The sequence below is a fragment of the Cervus canadensis genome, chromosome 22 (assembly GCF_019320065.1).
Source record: "Cervus canadensis isolate Bull #8, Minnesota chromosome 22, ASM1932006v1, whole genome shotgun sequence".
In the NCBI taxonomy this organism is placed as follows: Eukaryota; Metazoa; Chordata; class Mammalia; order Artiodactyla; family Cervidae; genus Cervus; species Cervus canadensis.
In genome coordinates, this window is record NC_057407.1 from 2,918,736 (window position 1) to 2,942,967 (window position 24,232).

At 52.9% G+C, this 24,232-nt stretch overlaps 1 protein-coding gene across 8 annotated transcripts in view; it reads right to left on the reverse strand.

The window, feature by feature from the left end:
• Positions 1-1,915: 1,915 nt before the first annotated feature.
• Positions 1,916-24,232, reverse strand: part of GRIP2 (glutamate receptor interacting protein 2) — a 60,110-nt gene continuing 37,793 nt past the window's right edge. For 6 of the 8 annotated variants that reach the window (XM_043443056.1, XM_043443053.1, XM_043443055.1 and 3 more), the window contains 11 exons: positions 24,096-24,176; positions 22,027-22,093; positions 21,784-21,929; positions 14,779-14,923; positions 11,212-11,351; positions 10,406-10,585; positions 9,299-9,470; positions 7,541-7,646; positions 6,233-6,376; positions 5,070-5,216; positions 1,916-4,081 (listed from right to left, as the gene is read on the reverse strand). In XM_043443056.1, the coding sequence (XP_043298991.1) occupies positions 3,923-4,081; positions 5,070-5,216; positions 6,233-6,376; positions 7,541-7,646; positions 9,299-9,470; positions 10,406-10,585; positions 11,212-11,351; positions 14,779-14,923; positions 21,784-21,929; positions 22,027-22,093; positions 24,096-24,176 (1,487 nt within the window). In that variant the 3' untranslated portion in view covers positions 1,916-3,922. Of the gene's footprint in view, positions 4,082-5,069; positions 5,217-6,232; positions 6,377-7,540; positions 7,647-7,674; positions 7,936-9,298; positions 9,471-10,405; positions 10,586-11,211; positions 11,352-14,778; positions 14,924-21,783; positions 21,930-22,026; positions 22,094-24,095; positions 24,177-24,232 lie in introns of those variants that run through there. The other 2 variants (XM_043443057.1, XM_043443058.1) reach the window with 2 other exon arrangements.

Here is a 24,232-nt window from a genome sequence, read left to right on the forward strand (position 1 = left end):
ATACATATATATACATACATATAGATATATATTGTATAAAATAATATATAATATATATTATGATATATAAATATATCTGTATATTATATGATATATTATATATTATATGATATATTATAATATAATAACAGTATAATAATATATTATATATGTATATGCAATTTTTATATATTATATACAAGCATATATTAATATATGATTATATATATTATGTAATATATTACATATTTTATATATTATGATATAGAATATAAATATATTTAAATATAATTATATATTATATATAATTATATTTATATATTATGATATAGAATATAAATATATTTAAATATAATTATATATTATATATAATTATATTTATATATTATATATATGATTATATATTTTGATGTATTTTGATATTTCAATAATATTTTGATATATGATATATATATCATAAATGTATGATTAAATATATGATTATAAATGTAAATATATTTTATATATTATATAATTATGTAATTATATAATTAATATATTATGTCACTATATATTAATATACATATATGTATATTGATGTATTAATATATTATTAATATATATTATATTGCATGTTTTATATATATTATATATAGTATAATATATATAATATAATACTGATGTTGAAGCTGGAGCTCCAATACTTTGGCCACCTTATGGGAAGAGATGACTCACTGGAAAAGACCCTGATGCTGGGAAAGACTGAGGGCAGGAGAAGGGGAGGGCAGAGGGTGAGAGGGCTGGATGGCATCACCGACTCGATGGACCTGGGTTTGAGGAGGCTCTGGGGGTTGGTGATGGACAGGGAGGCCTGGCGTGCTGCGGTCCATGGGGTTGCCAAGAGCAGGACACGACTGAGTGACTGAACTGAGCCGTAAGTCGAGTCAAGCTGCTGTACATTGAAAACAAAAACAGTGTAAATCAACTACACTCCAACAAGTCGTAAAAGTGAAATTGGGGGAAAAAAAGTAATAAAAGAAAAGGCCTTGCATAATGCTCTGTCCTCCTTGTCTTGGGCTGGTTGGTGTTACATCCCTGGAGCCTGAGCCAGCTTGGGTCCCGGGGCTGAACTGCACTGGGGCTGAGAGGCCTGGGGTGCGTGTGCTTGCAACAGAGCCCCACTTTGCTCCTGACACGACCGCAGTCTCCAGATCTAGGCAGACCGTCCTACAGCTAAAGCAAGCCTGGTGCCCCTGAACGACGGCGGACCTTCTGGCCAGGAGGAGTTTAAAAGAACTCACGTAGCCTCTGCGTATCCTGGTGTCAGGTCCCCGCTTCAGCCTCCTCCCTCCGAGTTACCCCTTCTGCGAACCACCGGCCACTGAGGAGGCCATTTGTGCAAGGCTTGGGCTTCTTTTGTCTTGGGTTGAATCTTAAGGGGGCGTGAGTGGCGAGACACACGCCCACAGGTGTTTGCTCAGGCGCACTCTGCATAAAGAGCCCGTCCCCGAAGGCTCTGGTTCCCCAGTAAGCACAGGAGGTGTGAAGAAAGGCTGCTGCCTTGTGGACGTTGCCCATAACAACTTTAGTCTATAAAAGTTATCGGGGTTACGGTGTCTTTTTCCTGTATATTTTGTCTCCTTTGTCGAAGACTAATCGATCAGATGTTTGTGGGTTGATCTGTGAGCCCTGTATTCCCATCTATTGATCTGTGTCCATTTCTGTGACTGTGGCATGCTGCTTTGATGACCATAGCTTTGCAGGGCTGTGTAAAGTTTGGGAGGCTTATGCCTTGTCGTACGCTCTTTCCCTTTGGGATTGCTTTTTGCAATTCTGGGTCTTTTGAGGTTCCATAAAAATTTTAACAATTAGTTTTCTTTGTGTTGTGCAAAACATCATCCGTAATTGGGAGACGTATTGCAAGCAAATGATTTATTTATTAAAGCAGACACCCTAATCCAGGTGGTTGTAAATAGTTTTATTTTTTTTAAAAAATCACGCCAACAGCAATCTCCCACCCAACCCCCAAGTCATTGCAACTTGGGGGGGGCGAGGTCTGTGCACATGTCCCCAGACAGACCCCAAATGGCCTTTACGATTTGGCACCCCTCATCACATTGTGCTTCCCGAGAGCCCTAAGAAAACCCCTTGTAGAAAAATACTTTACAAGGAATATGCTCTAATCTCAGCCAGAGAAAAATACAGCTTTTAGGGGGTGGGAGGGGCACATCGCGCGGGGGCTGTACTGAAAATGCACAGGCAGGCAGGACGCTCACCGGGGAGATGGGGTCAGGAAACGTCGATTCTGGGGTGACCAGTCCCCGTGAGAAGACAGAAGAATATTGCATATGAGAAGGCCGGCCGCGGCCAGGAGGCTCACCCACGGGACCCAGCTGCAGACGTCTGGGGTGGTGGTGGAGTCCTCAGCCCGAGGATGCAGGGGGCTGGCCGGGTTCAGGGCACGTCTTCCTCAGCAGCCATCCAACAGGCAGAGACGGCTCTGAGACCATCCCCGCCCTAATCGTGCAGAGGGGTCAGCCCGCAGGGGGCACACGGCAACGCGCAGGGACCCAGCGGGCAAACCGCACAGCTCTGGGGTCCTCACCAAGCCCCTCGAGGGGAAGAGCGTTATTCTGGGGACACAGGGGTGCGAGGTGGAAGGTGCGGGCGGGTGGTGCCTCTGTTTTCCTGGGACCCTGTTAAGGGCTGGGCAGGGTCCAAGCACAGCTGGAGACCTGGCTGAATGCTTTCTGCCCACCTCCATCCCCAGGAGGGGTGGCAGGGACAGCCCTGACCTCCAGGGAGATGTCCCGGGCCCTTCTCCAAACCAAAAGGTAGCAGAACACAAGGAAAACCATTTTAAGCGATGCTGGTGCTTCCAGATTTTCAAGCGAGAATCAACTTCCCTGCATGACCCCTTTGGACACGGTCGCCCCCAGGAGTGAGAAGGAACGGCCCGTCTCCCCCAGACCCCCAGTCTCTCCATCTGCTTCTGTCCCCTGCTCTGCTGACCTGGTGAGGAGCTGGATCCCCTCACACGCATCCTGTTTCCAAGGTTCCCCATCTTCACGGTCACAGCAGCTGAATGGAACACACCTGGGACTTCGGTCCGAAAACGGCTCCCTCCCGCCCTGAGGGGCCTGGGCTGAGAGGGGTGCACTCATTCGGGGCAATGGCCACGCATCCTATGAAAGCAGCAGGAGAGGCGGACAGCCTGACGCCCGCTTTGTGAACGCTCACCCAACGGGCCCAGAAATGCGATCGCAAGCCACAGAGGCTTTGACCAGAGTCTCAGAAATGGAATAACTGCTCAGAGTGCCTGGGACTCCAGACGCCCTGGCTCCAAGTCTCCTAAGTGAAGCAGGGGAGGGTGAGCTGGTGAGCCCCGGGCCCAGATTCTGGAGAGAAAGGGGCTGGCCCCCTTCCGTCTTTCCTGGTGGGAGGCCGTCCAGATCAAGTAGCCCCCAGCCTCACCCTAGATGCTCCCCTGAGGGGGAACTAACCATCCCCGAGAAGCTGCACATCCCTGCCTGCGACCGTGCAGCTGGGATCAGCTCCTCTTGCTCACCTCCTGAGACGGGGGGCTCACTCCTGCCCTGCAGTCACTCAGCTCCACATCTCTGCTGGGCGATCGCTCCCTGTGTGGCGCTGAGCTGTCCCCACGCTGGACGCGCTTCTGAGGGGCCTGCAGGGACCTGGAATAGCCCCTTCACTCCTGGCTGAGCGACCTGCCTTCACCTCCACTGGGCGCCCTGCCCCGCCCCGGCGCATCTCAGAGGCCCAGTTGGAGAAAGACCTCGATGTCGCTGCAACAGGCCCGGACTCCCGTCACCACAGATCTGGAGGACAAAGTCCGGTCCGAGCCTGCCCAGATGGCAGACGGACAGGCGGGTGGCCACTTCTCCAGTCTGGCTGCAGGCGTGGGAGCCAGGATCTTCCTGGATGTCCAGATCACGGGCCGAGTTCAGAGCATCCGTGGGCCGCTGGGGCCAGGCGCCCGCGGGGACCGGCTGGTCTGGGCCAGCGGGTTGCGGCTGATGACCAGCTCCACAACATCACCCGCCTCGGCCAGGAGCGGCACGGTCAGGCAGCAGTCAAGGTCCCGTGTGCGAACGTGGTTGACCTGCACACACATAGCCACGGGGCAGACGACATCCACTCAGCCTGGGCTCAAGTGGGTGAGGCTTTCCCAACACCAGACCCTGCCTGGCCCGGATACACGGTCAGTCTGAACGCTGACACAGAGGCGGGCACTCCCATTTAACTCTGTCAGCCCTTCTGCGCATCCTTCACCCTCCAACACCTGCACCTGCTTCTCCTTTATTTTTTAACATCACAAGCAGACCACATACTGAGCCTCCTGCCCAGAATGTGGGGCACGGGCAAGGGTGTGCCCACTCACATCTCCCAGGCTCCCTTGCTGTGAGATCGCATGACTTAGTTGCCATGGTGTCTGGGGCATTTCCTAGAGGGCGGAGCCTCCACAAGACCCGCGGTGGATGTATTATAGGAGAGGCGATAAAGAAATGTTCACGTGCATTAAATCACTGAGATTTGGTGACTTCTCTTGGTCCAATGGTTAAGAATCTGCCTGCCAATGCAGGGGATCTGGGTTCAGTCCCTGGTCCAGGAAGATCCCACATGCCACAGGGCAACTAAGCCAGCATGCCCCAACCACTGAGCCAGCGCTCTAGAGCCTGCATACTCCAAGTACTGAGCCTGCTCCAAGTACTGAAGCCAGCAGCATATCCTGGCGTCTGTGCGCTGCAGCAGCAGAAGCCACCGCAGTGAGGCGTCCACGCGCCCCCACGAGACAGCGCCTCCGCACAGCAACCAAGAGCTAGCCCAGCCAAAACGAAAACAAAACAATTTAGGAAAGAAATACTGAAAAACCACTGAGATGTGGGGTTGTTTGTTACTGCAGCATAACTCAACCTAACCTCACCGATATACCCGTGCGGTCAGCCCCTTCTCTCAGATGAAGAAGCTGGCTCTCAGAGACGGGAAGCCACCTGCCCAAGGCCACTCAGCCAGGGTAGACGTTGGGCTTTCTCCCCACCCTGGGGCTAGGGAACACCACTCCATCAAAGGTACCTCCACCCCGGTGTTACCTGGAGAACCCGGTCGAAGGGCCGGAGACCCCCACGTTGGGCCGGCCCATCAGGGCGCACGGTGTGGACGTAGACGCCCTTCTCCAGGAGGCCGTCTGAGACGCTGAAGCCGAAGTCACTCCGTATGGGGTCCTTGTGCAGCGTCACCTGGGGGAGCAGGAGGAGGGGACCTCTGGAGCCCCGAGCTTCCCCCAGCATCCCACAGCTGCCCAAGTCCCTTGGGCTGGCGTCGGATGCCTCTGGGACTCAGCCCCAGCCCACCTGGCTGTCCCCCCCACCTCTGGGGACCTTCATTCTGCAGCACTCAGTCACCGCGGAAGCCATGGGAACAGAGTTCCTTTCCATTCCTTTGCAGTCTTCCCACTTCCATTCCAGAACAAAGTCTCCGTAGGGTGGCCATGTGCTTTCACCAGCTGCTGACACTTCCCATTGCCCCGTCCCCCAAAGAGCTCAGAGCCTTCTGAAGGCTACTATGGGGCTAGAGGTCTCTTTTCCCTGTGTTTTATTCTCCTAGACTGTAGCCTATAGTTGACAAAAATGCTGGCCTTTCCCATGAGGTAGTGATATACATGCACACATACACATACATGGGCTTCCCTGGTGACGCTAATGGTCATGAATCTGCCTGCCAATGCAGGAGACGCAAGAGACGCAGTTTCGATCCCCGGGTCGGGAAGATCCCCTGGAATAGGAAGTGGCAACCCACTCCAGCATTCTTGCCTGGAGAATCCCATGGACAGAGGAGCCTGGCGGGCTACAGTCCAAGGGGTCATAGAGAATTGGACTCGACTGAGCAACTAAACCACCACTGCCAAACATATATATATATATATATATATACCACACACACACTACAAGCTTATATACTATATATACTCACACACAATAACTCAAGTGGGATAAAAGTGAGTCCACGTAAACAAAAGCATCATGGGTGTGTGTGTGTGTGTGTGCACACACAAGTGCATGGATGGATGTGTGTGTGTGTTTCCGCCAAATGGCAGGAGTTTTGGAAAACTCTACCTCCTACCTAATCTTGTGTTTTACTGGTGGAGGAGAACGGAGCCTGGAGAGGAGTGGGGTCCATCTGGGGCCATGGCGAGTCTCCACAGCATCAGGACACGCGCCCAGGCCTCCTGCGCACCCCGACCCCCAGCACCCACCTTGTGCATCTCCACGGGCGTCGGCGACAGCAGCTCCTGCGTCCCTTCGGGGGAGGCTCGTAGCTCCCGGCTCCTCCTCCAGGGCCGGTGGCGGGGCCCGCCCTCCAGGGCCACGCTCTGCACGGCGCCTGTCATGATGGACGCCTGAGGGGACACAGCCCTCCACTCAGACACTTCCGGCTCTGTTTGCTGTCAGCAAACTTTTGCAAGCGTATCCGAAACAGTTACTAAAGCTGATCACGTCCTTGGCCACCAAGAAAGAAGTCTTATAAAAAATCCCAAGAGTTAGTATCAAATTGAATGCACTGTCAAAACCCAGTGTGAACTGGTTTTAAAGTTGGCATCGAAAAATAAAACCACACATATGCAGTTCCAAAACCAAACACCCCACTTCTAGAAGTGTAATTAAAGGGCTTCAGTAAAAATTTTAATGGACATTTTTTAAATATTAGGAATTGAATAGGCCTTAAAAGTGCCACAACTTAAAGTTTATGGGATGCGGTCAAGCAAGGGCTTACAGGTAAATTCATATCTTTAAATGTTAGGAAACAAGAAAGATTGAAAATTAAGGAGTTGAGAAACCAGGAAGAGTATCAGGGCTTAAAACACAAGTAAAGTAGAAGGAAGGGAATATAGAAGCAAAATATGAAAAAGGGTAAGACAAAGAACCAACGAAATGTGAGAAAGACACAAAACTAAAACCTGATTCTTTGATGAGCCAAGTAACTGGCAAGACAACAGAGAAACACAGCTCAATCAAAAGCACCAGGAACACAAACGGGGCAGAAGCGCAGATAAAGAGAGTGGGCCGCCGAGCTCGGAGCGGGGAGGCGCTCCAGGAGTGAGCCGGGGACGACCCCCAGCCCGGGTCTCCCCGGGCAGCCTGCCCCGGTGTGAGGAACGTGGACCTCCCGGCCCCTCGCCTCCTGCTGTTACGGATGCTGCCATCCAGAAGCTTCCTCTGGGCATGCTCAGAGCCATGCAGGCCCCTGTATTGTGCGTGCACACGCGTGTGCGCGCGCACACACACACACACACAGCTGCCCTCATGCCTCCACATGTGCACACCCGGACACGTGGTGCGACAAGACACTCTGCACGGTGCCTGCCTGAGCGTGCTCACACGCACGCATGCACACACATGCTCCAAACATGCTCTCTGTTGCACACGTGTCCATCCGTGTGTGTGTGCAGCACCTCCCCCCGGAGGACGCCGGGCACGTGCACTTGCACACACTACTCGGGAGCACAGTCCCACCTCCGTGCTGCCTCCCGCGGGCACATGCACCCGGGTGCCCAAGCCCGTACCTCCAGCTCCCTCAGCAGCTCTGACTGACCGCACGACTCCAGGTCTTCGAGGGCTTCCCCGAACGTGCGCCAGAAGCCCTCCTCGCGGCCGGGGCCAGGGGCTGGGCTGCAACGTAGGAACCAGAGAAGGTCAACTCCCGGTGGGCGGGCGGGCGGGCGGGGATCTGAGGCATCTTCCGGGCCCTGGGGACCCTGCGCTGGGCTCGGGGGGGGCCAGAGGGTGGGCGGGCGGGCGGGCTGGAAGGCAGGCGTCCTTGGCAGCAGTGCTGGGGCCCCGGGGCAGTGGCTGGTGACACGGAATGGGGGGGAGACGCAGTGAGGGGCCAGCGGGACTGGCGGTGAGCGGCTAGAACAGGGGCGGATGAGACGGGATGGAGAGCGGTGACACAGGACGCCTGGGGAGAGAGACAGACGGACAGACAGACGGACAGAGAGACAGACAAGAGAGGAGATCCATGGTGCAGCCCCAGAGGACAGCCCCTGGCCTCCCCTCCCCGCCCAGACACAAGGCACTGCAGGACAGTGACAGACACAGCTGGAGCCGGCGTGGACACGGACGGATGGGGATGGAGGGTCCGCGCTGGGGAACGGGCCGCGCCCCATGCCCTCCACAGTTTCCATCACAGGAGGCCGGGCCCCATCAGAGCGCAACAAGCCACATTTTCACGCTTCACCACCTGCAACGCCCTTTGCTGTCGACACAGCCCCGGCCCTTATCAAGTGTGCCGTGGTGGGCAAAGCTCTCTCTCTCTCTCAGGAAGGCACCCAGGCTTTCGTCTCCTGGGGAGCCGCCAGGACGATGATACAAGAGAGGCGGCCCCCTTGCCTTCCCATTTCAGAGATGAGAAGACGGAGCCTTGAAGGCCATGCGCTGTGTTTGAGTCCATTCTACAGACGCGCTGAGCCAGGCCCTCTCCTGGGTGCAGGGCCACGGAGGGGACTAAGGTGAGGGCCCTGATCTCACGGTGTGTGGGCGTGAGCACCTACTGGGTGCCAGGCTGAGCTCGGGGTGCCACGCAGAAGACTCAACTGCCAGGTCATTAATAGGCAGACCCAAGACAGCCAGCACCACCGGGAGGCTCGCGTGCACGGCCGTGGGTTCCAGCAGAGGGAGGCATGCCTCCCTTCTGAGAGTCAGGGAAGCCTGCGCTTCCACGGGGAGGGGACCTTGAGCCTGGTCTGAAGGATGAGCAGGCGTCGGCCCAGAAAGGGGAGGGGACGGCGCTCTCGGCAGCAGGCACGGCCCGGTCGGAAACTCGGCCGTGGGAAGAGGGTGGCTGGGACTCCTTGGAATCGCTCCTCGCGGGAGCCGTGGGCAGCTGAATCCCTCTGAAGACACCACCACAAACAGCATCATACCCACAGCCCAGGGCTGGCGCTCGTGACCACAGCCACCCTGCGGGGGTGGGGGGTCCCCGCAGGAGGGCCACTGCCACCTGGGCCAAGTCGGGAGGGTCCGGGTTCAGCGTCTCAGGTTCTGAGAAGAGCCAATTGCCAGACACGGGGTGGGGTGGGGTGGGGGGAGTCAACCAGGCTGCCTTCCTGCCCTCCTTGCCTCCGCTGTGCCCCCACCCCCAACCTGGGCCTTCTGAAATGGAGATGGCTCTGCCCCACGCTTGCTCTCCTCTCCCGGGAGCCACACAAGACTCATTCATTGCACCCACCGCCCCGGCACAGGGACCAGCTCCCTAAGCCCATCCCAGCCGGGAGGCCAAGCCTGCCACCTCCCCTGGGGGCGCCCCCCTGCCCCCCACAGACCTCGTGGGCGGCTCCCAGTCCTCCTCCTCCTCCTCAGGGAAGCTCTCATCAGCAGGGCCTGGGGTATAGCTCGTTCTCCGGGGCTCAGTTGGCGGGGGACTGCTTCTCAGCCGGCTGGGCCGCCACTCCTGGGGGGTCACTGCCCGAGCAGCCGCCTGCGGAGTGTAGGAACCTGGCAGGCGGAGAGAGAGGGCGTCGAACATCCTCTCCGGGTGCCCTGCTGGCCCTCCTTCCTGCCCCACCTCCAGCCTGGCGGGGTGGCCTGGGAGAGGTCTTTGCCTCCTCTGTGCTTGCCGGACCACCCAAGGCCCCTACTCCAGAACCCCGTGACCATCAGCAGAGTGAATGCCAGGCCTCCAGGACCCTGTCCCAGCTTCATGGGGCTCAGCATGGCCAAGCCCTGCCTGAGAAGCGGTCCACACTCTTAACCATCCCCTTCTCCCTGCCCTGAAGGTCCTGCCCTGCGGGGTGATGCTGACCCAGGGCTGCAGATGGGGAAGCTGAAACAGAGTGAGCAGACACGCAGTGAGGGATGACCAGGGCCCAGGGCCCCTGAGACTACCTGGAGGCCTCACCCCACTCCTCCCTGAGCTGGGCCTTGGGAAGTCCCCTGCATTTCTGGGTCACAGTGATCACAAAATTCAGACATCCCCCAAGGCCGCCCATGGGTCTCACATGCAATGGGCTGGGTATGGGGGCGTGTGTCCTGGGGGGTGGCCTCCCAAGTGGGTCTTGCCGGAGGGATGGCAGGGGGCTTTCTGCCTTCCTGTCTTTGATGGGATGCAATCTGCATTGGACACTTGCTGCGTGCTGGCCATCGGGCTGGGAATGGAGGAGGCAGAAGACAGACCCCTTAGTCTCGGCCTCATGAGGGAGATCTGAATGGGCAGCTCTGTGCCACGGATGCCAATCAAAGCCCAGGAAGGCCTGTGATCCACGCTCTGAGGGTGAGGGGCCGTCACAATGGCTGACCGGGCCCGATCAGCTCTGCCGTCAGGAAGTGTCGCTAAGGGACGGAGCCAGCAGAGGAGGAGCAAGGAGGCAGGGCACGGCCCCTGCAAAGGCCCTGAGAGAGCACAGCGCTTGTCCAGGGGCCCGAGGCGTCACCTGGGCCCCCAAAGCCACCCTCTGTGGCTGAGCTGCCCCAGGACTCCACGGCGCTGTCCACGCTGGGCACGGTGGGCGAGGATCGGGCTGCCAGCAGACCGCCTTTCAGCGCCTCTGGCGGGTCTTCATCTGCATCACTGGCTTCGCTGAGGCTGCCCGACTTGCGGGGTGCAAGGGGGCCTGGGAGGAAAAGCGGGTGTCACCGGCACTGGCTTCTGACCTTGGAGTCAGAGATGTTCAACCAGTCTGTTTCCCTGCTTCGGCCTGGTTTGGGGGATCACAGGCCCCTGGGTGCCCCGAGCCTCTTGCTGACCAAGCGGACACGTGAGGTGGGAGGCAAGCTAGTGAGCAAACCCATCTCACAGACGGGAACACTGAGGCTTTGGGAAGACTGCACTGCACACCCAAGGTCACATGGTGAGCAACAGTGGAGCCCAGATTCAAAGGAGAGCTCCAAAGTCTGGACTCTTGTCCACTCCCTAGCAAAGCACGGGGGATAAATACAGGGAAAACTGGGGAACGTGTAAGTGACAGCCACAGGGATAACAAGCAGGCTCCTTAAGAGGCAGGAGGCCGAGGCGGGAGGTGATGAAGAGCATGGTTCAGGCCCAGAGAGCGCCACAGTGGCCGTGTGACCTCGGGGCATCACTCTGAGCCTTGTCTCCTCATCGTCCCAGGGACCCTCCCGCCTCCCGGGGGTGAGCAAGCATCGTGTGAGGCTGGACCCACAAAGCGTGGCACAGTGCCCGAGGGGGCTCTCTCCCTAAGCGGGCTGGACGGCCCCCAGGGTGCGGGGTGAGACTCACGGTCTAGCTGCTTCTTGATCTTCAGGGTGACGGTCTCGCCAGCCACCTGCAGGAGGTGGATGGCCTCGCTCAGTGGCCGGCCCTTGAGGCTAACACTGTTGATGGCCAGGATACGGTCCCCGACGTGGATGGCGCCAGTCCTGGGGAGGGCGCATAGGGGAGAGGACGGGAGTTAGGGACTTGAAGTGGGGGGTCTGCCCTCCGGGAACTCAGGAAACCCAAAGCACAAGCCTGGATGACCCCAGGTAAACCAACCTGTGGGGGGAAAAAAAAAAAAACAGCCAGTGTGATTGTGTTAATAGAGGTATCAAGTTTATCATCTGGGAGGGGATTTTTTCCTGCTCAACTCTAAAGTTAGGTTCTGGAACCAGTGTCCAGCATGAATTTTGAGGATGTTTGGAACGCCACTTACTAGCTACCAAATACTATGTGGTCTTCTCAAGCTGAGGGCCGAAGAATTGATGCTTTTGAACTGTGGTGTTGGAGAAGACCCCTGAGAGTCCCTTGGACTGCAAGGAGATCCAACCTGTCAATCCTAAAGGAAATCAGTCCTGAACGATGACTATTGGAAGGACTGATGCTAAAGCTGAAACTCCAATACTTTGGCCACCTGATGTGAAGAGCTGACTCATTTGAAAAGACCCTGATGCTGGGAAAGATTGAAGGCAGGAGGAGAAGGGGATGACAGAGGATGAGATGGTTGGATGGCATCACTGACTCAATGGACATGAGTTTGAGTAGACTCCGGGAGTTGGTGATGGACAGGGAAGCCTGGCGTCTTGCAGTCCGTGGGGTTGCAAAGAGTCAGACACGACTGAGTGACTGAACTGAACTGAACTATGTGGTCTTGGGCCAATTTCTTTACTTCCCTGAGTCTCAGTTCTTTCATCTGCAAACTAAGGGTGATAATTTGATACTTATGGTATCAAATTATAACTCAAGGACAGATGAGTGGAAGGAATTCACATTCTCCTCCAGCTGACACCCATGGGTAGCCTTTCCCTCTCGCTGGACCTCAGTTTCCCTGCCTGGAGAAGAAGCGTAATCGCCAGGCTCCAGCTGCCTTCATACAGGGGTATGCGGGGGGAGGGGGGTGGGCGCTGATAAGGCCAAGCTGTAACTGCATACCTCAGTGGTTTTCCACCTAAATGCTATGAGATACCTAAGGAGCTTTTTCAAAAGTACAGATGCCTGGCCCCTCCCCCTGACCTGTGAAACCGAACCTCTGGGAGTGGGGCCCGGGACCGGATTCTGGGAAGCAACCGGGGCTGGGCGGGGGGAGTGGCGGTGGGGGCTGAGAATGTACCCAACCTGCCTGAAGGAGGAGGAGGGAGAGGACTGGGGTCGGGCCTCTTAGACTCCAAGTGTAGACTTTGCCCCCAGCTGGGAGCTCATGGAGGGTCAAGCCCTTCCACGCCTAGCCTGGCCCAGCGAGCTCCCCAAGGGCCTGGGGGACCAACTGAGTCGGGAAGGACTGGATTCCAGGAGGAAAGTCAGGGCTGTGCTGTCTAGTTCGACGGCCACCAGCCACGTGGGACTGCTGGGCCCTGAGATGTAGCTGGCCTGTATGGAGATGTGCTAAAAGTGTAAAATACACCAGAGTCTGAAGACATAATGTGAAAGAGGAATGTCAATTATTCTGTAAGTCATTTTTACACTGATCACAAGCTCAAATAAATCATATTTAAGATTTTTTAAAGTCAAAACGACTTTTCTATCACTTCATGGCAAATGGATGGGAAAACAATGGAAACAGTGACAGACTTTATTTTTTTGGGCTCCAAAATCACTCAGGGGGTGACTGCAGTCCTGAAACTAAAAGACGCTCCTTGGAAAAAAGCTATGACAAACCTAGATAGCGTATTAAAAAGCAGGGACATCACTTTGCCAACAAACATTCATATCGTCAAAGCTATGGTTTTTCCCAGTAGTCATGTGAGAGTTGGACTGTAAAGAAGACTGTGTGTCAAAGAATTGATGCTTTCAAACTGTGGTGTGGGAGAAGACTCTTTGAGAGTCCCTTGGACTGCAAGGAGGTCAAACCAGTCAGTCCTGAAGGAAATCAGTTCTGAATATTCATTGGAGGGACTGATGCTGAAACTCCAATACTTTGGCCACCTGATGCGAAGAGCCAACTCACTGGAAAAGACCCTGATGCTGGGAAAGACTGAAGGCAGGAGGAGAAGTGGGCGACAGAGGATGAGATGGTTGGATGGCATCACCGACTCAATGGACATGAGTTTGAGTAGGCTCCGGGAGTTGGTGATGGACAGGGAAGCCTGGCATGCTGCAGTCCATGGGGTCACAAAGAGTCGGACACGGCTGAGTGACTGAGCGACGCTGTGGCCACTACAAAGTTTATGAATACATTCGCAGCTCACATTATCCTGCACTTGGACAGTGCTGACCTAGACCAGCCAGGCGAAGGCAGGGAGGTTGTCTACTGTGCCCCTTAGGGCTGGTTCACAGTGGGTGCCCAGAAAATGTGGTTGAAGATCTCCGAAGTCAGGACCATTCACGGTGCCCTCTGCAGTGTGCTGGGCATCCAGCTGGGGCCGCTCCAGGAGCACAGCCAAGAGGGTTAGCTCAGGGTTGGCCTCAGCCCCTGAACCCCTCCATCCCCTGCTCCACCCACCCCACCACGGTGCCCCGCCTGAGCTGTGTCCTCCTCCAAGGGTCCACCCTGCCGGCCAGGCCAGACGAGGCTCCCCTTTCACAGCAAGCTCTTCTCGGTGCCTGGAGCTCACTGCAAATCTGTCCGGAGAAAGCCTGTCTCACCCACACTGGGGTCGCCTCCCTGTGACCCCCACCCCAGAGGCGACCAGTTCCACTTCAGGTCCAGATCTTCCTGCTTGCCCTCCGAACTGGACAGCCTGGACATGACTCTTCTCACAGCTCCCCCTGCTGCCATGGTTTTGGGGGGACTTCCTAGGGGAGAGAATAGCGGGGACCCCCCACCCCAGTGCCTCCAAAGAGGTGCCGGGCTGTGCTGGAACTCAGGCACCAGGGACACGGCCCCTGTGCTATGAAGGCACAAGAAACAGGGGCTCCATAAAGGCCCACATGCTGACTTTCCAAAAACAGGGAGATCTCCAGGTTTGGGGGAGCAGACGGTAAGCACATGTTTATCCAGTGTGCGTGCGTGCTCAGTCGCTTCGGCCGTGTCCGACTCTTTGCGACCCCACGGACTGTAGCCTGCCAGGCTCCTCTGTCCATGGGATTCTCCAGGCGAGAATACTGGAGTGGGTTGCCATGCCCTTTTCCAGGGGATCTTCCCAACCCACAGATCAAACATGGGTCTTCTGGAACCGAACCCGTCTTCTGGATTGCAGGCAGATTCTTGACCCACTGAGCCGCCTGGGAGGGATTTATCCAGCACTTACCTGAAATGGGGATGGCTGCCCGGGGCTGGCCCCCACCTGAGGAACTGAGGCTCAGAGAGCCACAGGACAGGCCCCAGACCATCGATATTGGGACAAAGCTGAGAGCCAGTTTGACTGACCCGAGAGCTCGGCTGCTGCCCCAGGGGGTCCCGGGCTCACCCGTGCCCACAGAGCCCTGGCTCACCTCTCAGCCAGGCCACGCTTGGTGAGGCCCGAGATGACGATGGGGTCGAAAGGCTCCTCTGTGCCCGAGATGGTGATGCCCAGGGGGCCCCCGTAGCGTTTCAGCTCCACCGTGTAGCTGATGGCACCTGTGGTCTCCTGTTCATCTGAGGAGGGTGGGTATGCATCAGAGGTTGGGGGCACGTATCAGGGGCCGGAGCATAGGAATGGGCACGCCCAGAACCCCGCAGAGCGTTAATGCACCACACTCATCACACGCTTCCATTCATACACCCACTCCCTCAGTCAAAAAAAGTTACCCATTCCCTAAACCACTGGTAAACCCAATTCCTCTGCCATTAATACACACATTCCCTCAGTCACTAATACACTCATCCCCTTATTCCCTTAATACACCTATTCCCCCAGTCATTCCTTGTGCCATTAATTCAGCCATTCTCTAAACCATGAATTCAGCCATTCCCTCAGCCATTAATTCAAGCCCCTCACAGCATTATTATACCTATTCCCTCAGCCATTGATACACCCATTCTCTCAGCCCCAATACACAAATTCCCTCAGCCATTAATTCACCAATTTCTTCAGCCATTAATTAATCCATTTTCTAGCTACTGATTCACCCATTCCCTCAGTCATTCATTCACCCATACCATTTACCATTAATTCACCAGGAATTCATCCATTTCTTCATTCCATTAATATACCCATAACCTCATGCCACGGTTCCATCCATTCCCTCAACCATTAAATCACCTATACCCTCAGCCACTAATTGATCCATTCCCTCAGGCATTAGTTTACCCATTCGGTCAGCCCCATTCTTCATTTCCTAAGGCATTAGCTCACCCATTCCTTTAGATTCTACTATAACCATTCACTCAGCCTTTAATTCACCCTTTCCCTCAGCCTTTTACTTCAGCCATTGTTTCATCCATTAATATACCCATTCTCTCATCCACTAATACACCCATAAATTCTGCATTTAGTTCACCCATTCTCTCGGCTTTAACTGACAAATTTCAATTTCCTCTGCTACTAATTCATCGATTCTCTCCACCATTAAATCAGCCTTTTCTTATACATTACACATACATCTTATACATTAGTTCACCCATTCTTTCAGCTACTAACACACCTATTCCCTAACACAGCTATTCATTCATCCATTCCCTCAGCCATTAATTCACTGATTCCCTTAGGAATTATTTCACTCATTCTCTGAGCCATTACTTCCCCCTATCCTCAAATATTAATTCACCTATTCACTGAGACATTAAATCACCCATTCCCAGAGCCCTTCATTCAGCCAATCCCTCAGCTATTGTTTCACACACTGTGCATGTTACTTGCTCAGTCATGTCAACTCTTTGCGACCCCGTGGACTGTAGCCCGCCAGGCCCCTCTGTCCATGAGATTCTCCAGGCAAGAATACTGGAGTCAGTTGCCACGCCCTTCTCCAGGGGATCATCCCGACCTAGGGATCGGACCTTGGGTCTCCCACACTGCAGGCAGATTCTTTACCATCTGAGCCACCAGGGAAGCCCCTGTTTCACACGTTACCTGCTGTGAGTTCATCTATTCCCTCAGCCACTATCACCCGTTGCCTCAGTCATTGTATACCACTTCTTTCATGCCTAACATAACCATTTGCTCAGAGATTAGTTCACCCATATCCTCAGCCATTAATTCACTGACTCCCTTAGGAATTAGTTCAACCTCTCCCTCAGCCATTAATTAATCCATTCCACACCCATTAGTTCACCCATTCCCTGAGCCTTTAATACACCATTCCCTCAGTCATTAATACACCATTCCTACATCCATTAATTCACCCATCCTGCCTCCAGTAATTCACCCTTTTCCTTAGCTATTAAGTCAGGCAATACCTGAGCCATTAATTCACCCAGGCAGTCATTAGTTCGCTATACCTTCAAACATTAACACACCAATTCCCCCAGCTTTAATACATTCGTCCTCTTAACGATAAGTTTACCCAGTTGCTCAGCCATTAATTCACCTTTTTCCACAAAAATTAGTGCACCTATTTCTTCGGCCACTATACACTTATTCTATCAGTACCTAATTCAACCATTCCCTCAGCCTTCAATATACCATCTCCTCAGTCATTAATGGGGCCAAGTGCCTCCACCCCGATTCCCTCAGCTATTAAATCAGGCATTCCTCAGTTATTAACTCAGCTAAAACCTGAGCCACTAATTCACTTATTGCCTCAGTCATTCACTAATACCCTCAGCCATGAATTTACCTGCATCAGTTCAGTTCAGTCTCTCAGTCGTGTCCGACTCTTTGTGACCCCATGAACCGCAGCACACCAGGCCTCCCTGTCCATCACCAACTCCCAGAGTTAGCCCAAACCCATGTCCATTGAGTTGGTGATGCCATCCAACCATCTCATCCTCTGTCATCCCCTTCTCCTCCTGCCCTCAATCTTTCCCAGCATCAGGGTCTTTTCAAATGAGTCAGCTCTTTGCATCAGGTGGCCACAGTACTGGAGATTCAGCTTCAACATCAGTCCTTCCAATGAACACCCAGGACTGATTTCCTTTAGGATGGACTGGTTGGATCTCCTTGCAGTCCAAGAGACTATCTAGAGTCTTCTCCAACACCACAGTTCAAAAGCATCAATTCTTCAGCGCTCAGCTTTCTTTATAGTCCAACTTTCACATCCATACATGACCACTGAAAAAACCACAGCCTTGACTAGACAGACCTTTGTTGACAAAGTAATGTCTCTGCTTTTTAATATGCTGTCTAGGTTGGTTATAACTTTCCTTCCAAGGAGTAAGCGTCTTTTAATTTCATGGCTGCAATCACCATCTGCAGTGATTCTGGAGCCCAGAAAAATAAAGTCAGCCATTGTTTCCACTGTTTCCCCATCTATTTCCCATGAAGTGATGGGACCGAATGCCATGATCTTAGTTTTCTTAATGTTAAGCTTTAAGACAACTTTTTCACTCTCCTCTTTCACTTGCATTAAGAGGCTCTTTAGTTCTTCTTCACTTTCTGCCATAAGGGGGTAGTGTCATCTGCCTATCTGAGGTTATTGATATTTCTCCTGGCAATCTTGATTCCAGCCTGTGCTTCCTCCAGCCCAGCATTTCTCATGATGTACTCTGCATATAAGTTAAATAAGCAGGGTGACAATATACAGCCCTGACAATATACAATCCTTTTCCTATTTAGAACCAGTCTGTTGTTCCATGTCCAGTTCTAACTGTTGCTTCCTGACCTGCATACAGGTTTCTCAAGAGGCAGGTCAGTTGGTCTGGTATTCCCATCTTTTTCAGAATTTTCCACAGTTTACTGTGATCCACACAGTCAAAGGCCCTCACCCATTACTACACCAGTTCCCCCAGTTCTAACATTCAATCCTTTGGGAATTAATTCACCCACTCACTCAATCATTATTTTACCCATAACCTCAGGATATTGATTGATAACCAGTCAACCCTAAGAAAATCAATCTTGAATATTCATTGGAAGGACTGATGCTGAAGCTGAAACTCCAATATTTTGGCCACCTGATGCGAAGAACTGACTTATTTGAAAAGACCTTGATGCTGGGAAAGACTGAAGGCAGGAGGAGAAGGGGACGACAGAGGGTGAGAGGGTTGGATGGCATCACTGACTCAACGGACATGGGTTTGAGCAAGCTCCGGGAGTTGGTGATGGACAGGGAGGCCTGGCGCGCTGCAGCCCGTGGGGTCGCAGAGTCGGACACGACTGAGCGACTGCGCTGAACTGAACTCACGTTAGTTCTTCCATTCCCTCAGCTGCTGTTTCCACCATTCCCTCAGCCAGTAACTCAAGCAGTCCCTCAGCATTATCTCTGTCATTCCCACAGTCTTTGACACACCAATTCCTTCAACCTATAACACCACACACCCGCATGCGTTAATTCATCCATTTCGTCAGCCATTAATTCAGGCATTCTCTCAGCCCTAATTCACCCATTCCCTCAGGCATTAATCTATTCCCATGGCCATTAATATAGCCATATCCTCATGCCATATAAAAATATCCTCACCCATTTCCTACACTCTAAATCACACATTCCTGAAGCCATTAAGCCCCCACTTCCCTCAGCCATTCATTCACCCGTTCCTTCAGCCACTAATTCACCTATACCCTCAGCCATTCATTCATCCGTTCTTTCAGCCATTAATTCACCCATACTCTCAGCCAGTAATACAATTCTGCCAGGCCTAATACATCCAATCCCTCAGGAATTATTTCACCCACTTGCTCAACCATTATTTTCCTCATAACCTCATGCAATTAGTTCACCAATTCCTTCAGGTATTATTTCAACTATTTCCTCAGCCATAAATTCAGGCATTCCCTCAGCCTATTTTTTTTGACAGGTAAGAAGTGGATTTATTTGGATACACACTTCATAGACAGAGTGTGGTCCATCTCAAAAAGTGTGAGCAACTTCGGGAGAAATACTCCACAGAGAGGGCAGGCCATCTCAGAAAGCAAGAAGTCTCCCTTAATCTTTGATACACTAATTCCCTCCGTCATTAAGACGCACTTTCCTATATCCATTAATTCACCCATTCCCTCAGCCATATTTCAGGCATTCCTTCAGCCAACCAATCCCTCAGTCATTAATACACATTTCCTCATGCTATTAATTCACACATTCCCTCAGGCCTAATACAAACTTTCCATCGGCTATTAATTCATCCATTCTCTCAGCTATTAGTTTCCCATTATCTCAGCCACTAACCCATTTCCTTAAGTTGTTCAATCACCCATTCTTTCTGCTGTTGGGTTCAGCCATAAGCCCCCAATTCACCCAGTCCTGCCATCATTAAATCACCTTTTACCTTAGCCATTAGTTCATTCATTCCATCAGTCACGTTCACCTGTTTCCTATGAAATCTCTCACCCATTAATTCAGCCAATATGAGACATTTTTACACATTCTCTTGGCCATTAAACTATTTCTTCAGCAAGTAGATCCCTTATTCTCTCAGCCATTAATAATAGCATCAGCCACTAATGCACATATTCTCTCAGCCATTAATTCACCCATTCCATCAGCCATTAATTAAGTCAATCCCTTAGCCATTATTTCACCTCTTTCATCATCCCTAATACACCAGTTCTTTCATGCTTAATACAGATTCCTTAAGCGATTAGTTCACCCATTCCCTCAGCCATTAACACAGCCAGTCCCTTAGTCATTAATTCAACCAATCCTGCAGCCATTAACTCAGCCAATTCCTCAGCGATTATCTGAGCCATTTCCACAGCCTTTGATACACCAGTTCCTCCAACCATTAATACACACATTCCTCCATCCATTAATTCACCCATTCCCTAGCCATTAATTCAGTCAATCCCTTAGCCATGAATTCACACATTTCCTCAGCCACTAATATATCAATTCCCTAATGCCTAACACACTGACTCTCTAGTTATTAGTTCACCCATGTCCTCATGCCCTGAATACCCTCATTCCCTATGTCACTGATAAACCCATTCACTCAACCATTAGTTCACTGTCATCTCAATCTTTAGTCACAGATCGCGGAACCCGTAGTTTATCCATTCCTTCAGCCACTAATTCACCCATCATTTCAGCCACTAATTCTCTACCACTTATTCAGCCAATCCATCAATCATTAATTTACCCAAACCCTGAACCATTAACTCACCTATTCCTTCAGCCATTAATTCGCCATTCCCTCAGCCGTCAACACACCAATTTTCTCATGCCTGAACAACATGGTCTCTTGGTGATTAGCTCACCCATTCCCTTCTGCCAGCATAGAGCCACCGCCAAAGCCATTACGTCACCCATTCCCCCTCAGCCATTTTCCAAACATTCCCTCAGCTGTCAATCCACCCATACCCATTCTCTCAGCTCTAGGACAGATTCCCTCAGCCACCAAGTCACCCACTCCCTCACGTCATTAATTCGCCCATTTCCTCTCCATTAATTCACCCCTCCTCTCAGGCGTTATTTCACTATTCCTCCAGCCATTACTACACTCAGTGCTTCATGCCTTTAATACACCCGTTCTCTCAGCCATGAATTCACCCATTCCTTAATTCCATTCATTACACCGATTCCCCCAGCCATTAACGCAGCCACTCACTCTGCCATGAATACACCCATTGTTTCATGCTATTAATACATCTATTTCCTCAGCCATTAATTCAAACATTCCATCAGTCATTAATCCACCTATTCCCTCAGCCATGAACACAGCCATTTCCCCCATGGGAGGACTTCAGATGGCACCACTTGAAGCCACCTTCTGCTTCCAACAATGTTTCATTCCACCCAAACAGCTATTTCAAAGAGAGCAGAAATACTGAACCAGCATTTTTATAATAAAGATTTCACATGCCATGCAGAACAACAAGGGTAATGATGGTGATGATGATATTGACTATAAGACGACACCAGATTTCCCGTTTTTCTTAAAAACTCTGAAATCTGCCCACAAGTGATCCTCCTTCCCAGGGTGGGAGTTGGTGGCAGCCCTTCTGAACAAGATTCTTGCCAGTGGCCATGGTCCTCTCCCTTTCCTTCTGTCTACCCAGACTGAATCATTTTTCTCAGCTTCAGCCCAATTCACTCACTCTGTCACCTGTCCAGCCTCAGATGTGCCTGAGTTTGCAGCCTCAGCTTATTCACAGCCACCCAGGCAGTGGTACATCCCCCACCCCCACCCATTCATCATCACACCCAGTCATCTGCGCCCAGCAGCTTTGGGCACGGCCTGTTGGATCCAAGTCTCACTCAAACTCTAGCAGACCTCACAAGGGCCTTTGGAGAAGCCCAGACCTGGGGACAGGGACACATCTGCCATCCTCCCCCCCGCCACTCCGCATCTTCATTCAAGGGGTCTCCACCAGCAGCCCCTGGGTGGCATCCACCACGCTCCCTCCTTGGCCGGAGGGAGCACCAGATTGCCAGCTGGGTTCTGTCTGGTTGGCGTGGGTGGGTGGGGATCAGGGCCCTCACCCGAGTTGTCCTCGTCCTTTCGGATCTTTAGCTTCACCAGGTCCTCACACTGGCGCAGGATTTGCACAGCGTCCTCCATGGGACAGTTGTCCAGGCGGATGTTGTCAATGGCCAGCAGCTTGTCCCCCGGCTCGAGGGTGCCGGTCCTGCGGGAGCAGGGAGGGGACATGAGGAGCTGGGCACACCAGGCGCCCAGGCCACCCCCGTGGGTCAGTTCCCCCGCCCTGCCAGGGGCTCCCCCACCTGTGTGCCACGCTGCCTTTCTTGATGTCGGAGATGACCAGGGGCTCCCCTCGCTTCCTGCTGGCCGCTGGGGGAAAGAAGCCAAGAGCCTGTCCTTGGCCACCTCGGCCTCAGGGGCCCAGGAGTTGGGCGTGGACGTGGAGCCCCATGCCCTGCTTCCCGTGGCTCCCTGGCTGGGGGACTGTGAGCAAATCAGCGCCCCTCTCTGCCTCAGTTTCCCTTCTGTAAAGTGGGGATGAGACCACAGAGTTCACGGGGACAGCCTAGATCACCTAGACGAAGCAGGACACCACCTCCCACGCTCAGCTCACTCTCCAGCACATGCTGCTCCCTGAGGGGCTGGGTCTGGCTGGTGTCTGTGTCCCCAGCAACGGGCACACACAGGGCCAGGTTCCAGAACCAAGTGACTCTTAACAGCGGAGTTCTTCCTTGCCCGCTGCGGGGAATGCTGGCTGCGAACACTACAGCGGGATCCGGCTGGGGAATGGCCTTTGGCTGAGGGGGCAGCCTCACCCAAGACAGTGTCTACACCCATCGACCAGTCCACGCAGCGGTGCCAAGGCCCGGCTCCCAGCCTCTATGCAGGACAACTCCCGCAGAAAGTGAAAGTGTTAGCCGCTCAGTCATGCCCGACTCTTTGTGACCCCATGGACTGTAGCCCACCAGCCTCTTCTGTCCATGGAATTCTCCAGGCAAGAGTACTGGAGTGGGTAGCCATTCCCTTCTCCTGGGGATCTTCCTGATACCGGGATTGAACCCACATCTCCTGTATTGGCAGGCAGATTCTTTACGTCTGAACTACCAGGGAAGCCTCAGCTCCCGCAGCCTCCCCAGCAAAGAAGATTGGGGGAGCCCTCTATTGGGACTACATCGCAGCCTAGCTCCTCCCACTGCCCGGTCCTAGTCTCCCGCCCACAGGTGTTGATCCTAAGAGCCCTCCTCAAAAGGCCCCTATACATCACTCCTTGTGGGAGACTCTATTTCCCAGGGAACATGATCTAAGACAACGGGTGGCTGAGTTTTTCTGCAGAAAGAATCCATTTGGGTTAATGGGTTTTCCCATGAGTGACCAGGTGTAAGGCGGTCCCTCTAGCCCAAACAGCATCTTTGCAAATGAGACAAAGGGGCCCCGTCTAATTAGTCTGTTGAGAAAATGTCAGAAAAATCTAAGTCTACCTTGAATGGGCGCCTTGTGTCATGTACAACCTGCACAACTGCACCTAGTGGCCCTGCCCAGAGGTCCCTGGGCTGGAAGCACCTTCTCCCCATTGGCTGCTTCAATTTCCACCACCACTGACTGAGGGGTCTGGGGCAGGAAGGAGCTGCAGCACCAGCCCTTCTGGACAGCTGCTCCTCCAGGGTGTGATGGGGAGATGGCAGGAGATGAAGTCAGAGGGGGGTCCCCCAGTGGCTCAGCAGTAAAGAATCCGCCTGCAATGCAGGAGCCACAGGAGATGTGGGTTTGATCCCTGGGTCGGGAAGATCCCCTGGAGATGGGCATAGCAATCCACTCCAGCATTCTTGCCTGGAGAATCCCAAGTACAGAGGAACCTGGCAGGCTACAGGCCAAAGGGTCTCAAAGAATTGGACACGTCTGAAGCGACTTCGCATGCACACATGCACAAAGTCAGAGGACTTCAGCTTTTCCGGAGTGAGATGAGGGCTGGGGGAGGGTCTGTGAGCGTTCCTCTGTTTGTGTATTCTACCTTCTTCTTTCCATTCTGCAGTCCCTCACTTTCATCCCTTTGACAAACATGAATTAAGCACTGACTATGTTCCAGGCCTGTCCTGGGCCCTGGGAATAGAGGCAACAGAAAACCAAACCTGGGTCACGTGACTGGTGCCTCAGAAAACCACTTAACCAACCCTGGAGACTAAATAGGCCAGGAGACTCCCATTGTGCAGAACAGAAAACCAAGGCTTCCAGAAGCCTTGCCTGAGGACACGCACCGCAGACAGAGAAAAGCCAGGTCAGCCAGCCCCCCCTCCCACCCAGGGCCTTCCCCTGATCGCCTCATGCTGGGCGTTTTCTTCGGGCAGGCTGGAGGGTATGCAGGACAGGGACTCACAGCTGATGGTGATGCCCAGCTCCACGCCGCGCCTCTTGGGCAGCTTCACATGGAAGGTGCCGCTGCTCGGGATGACCGACTCTGGGTGCAAATAGACACAAACCCAGGAGACTCAAGAGAATAGCCTCAGGGAGTCC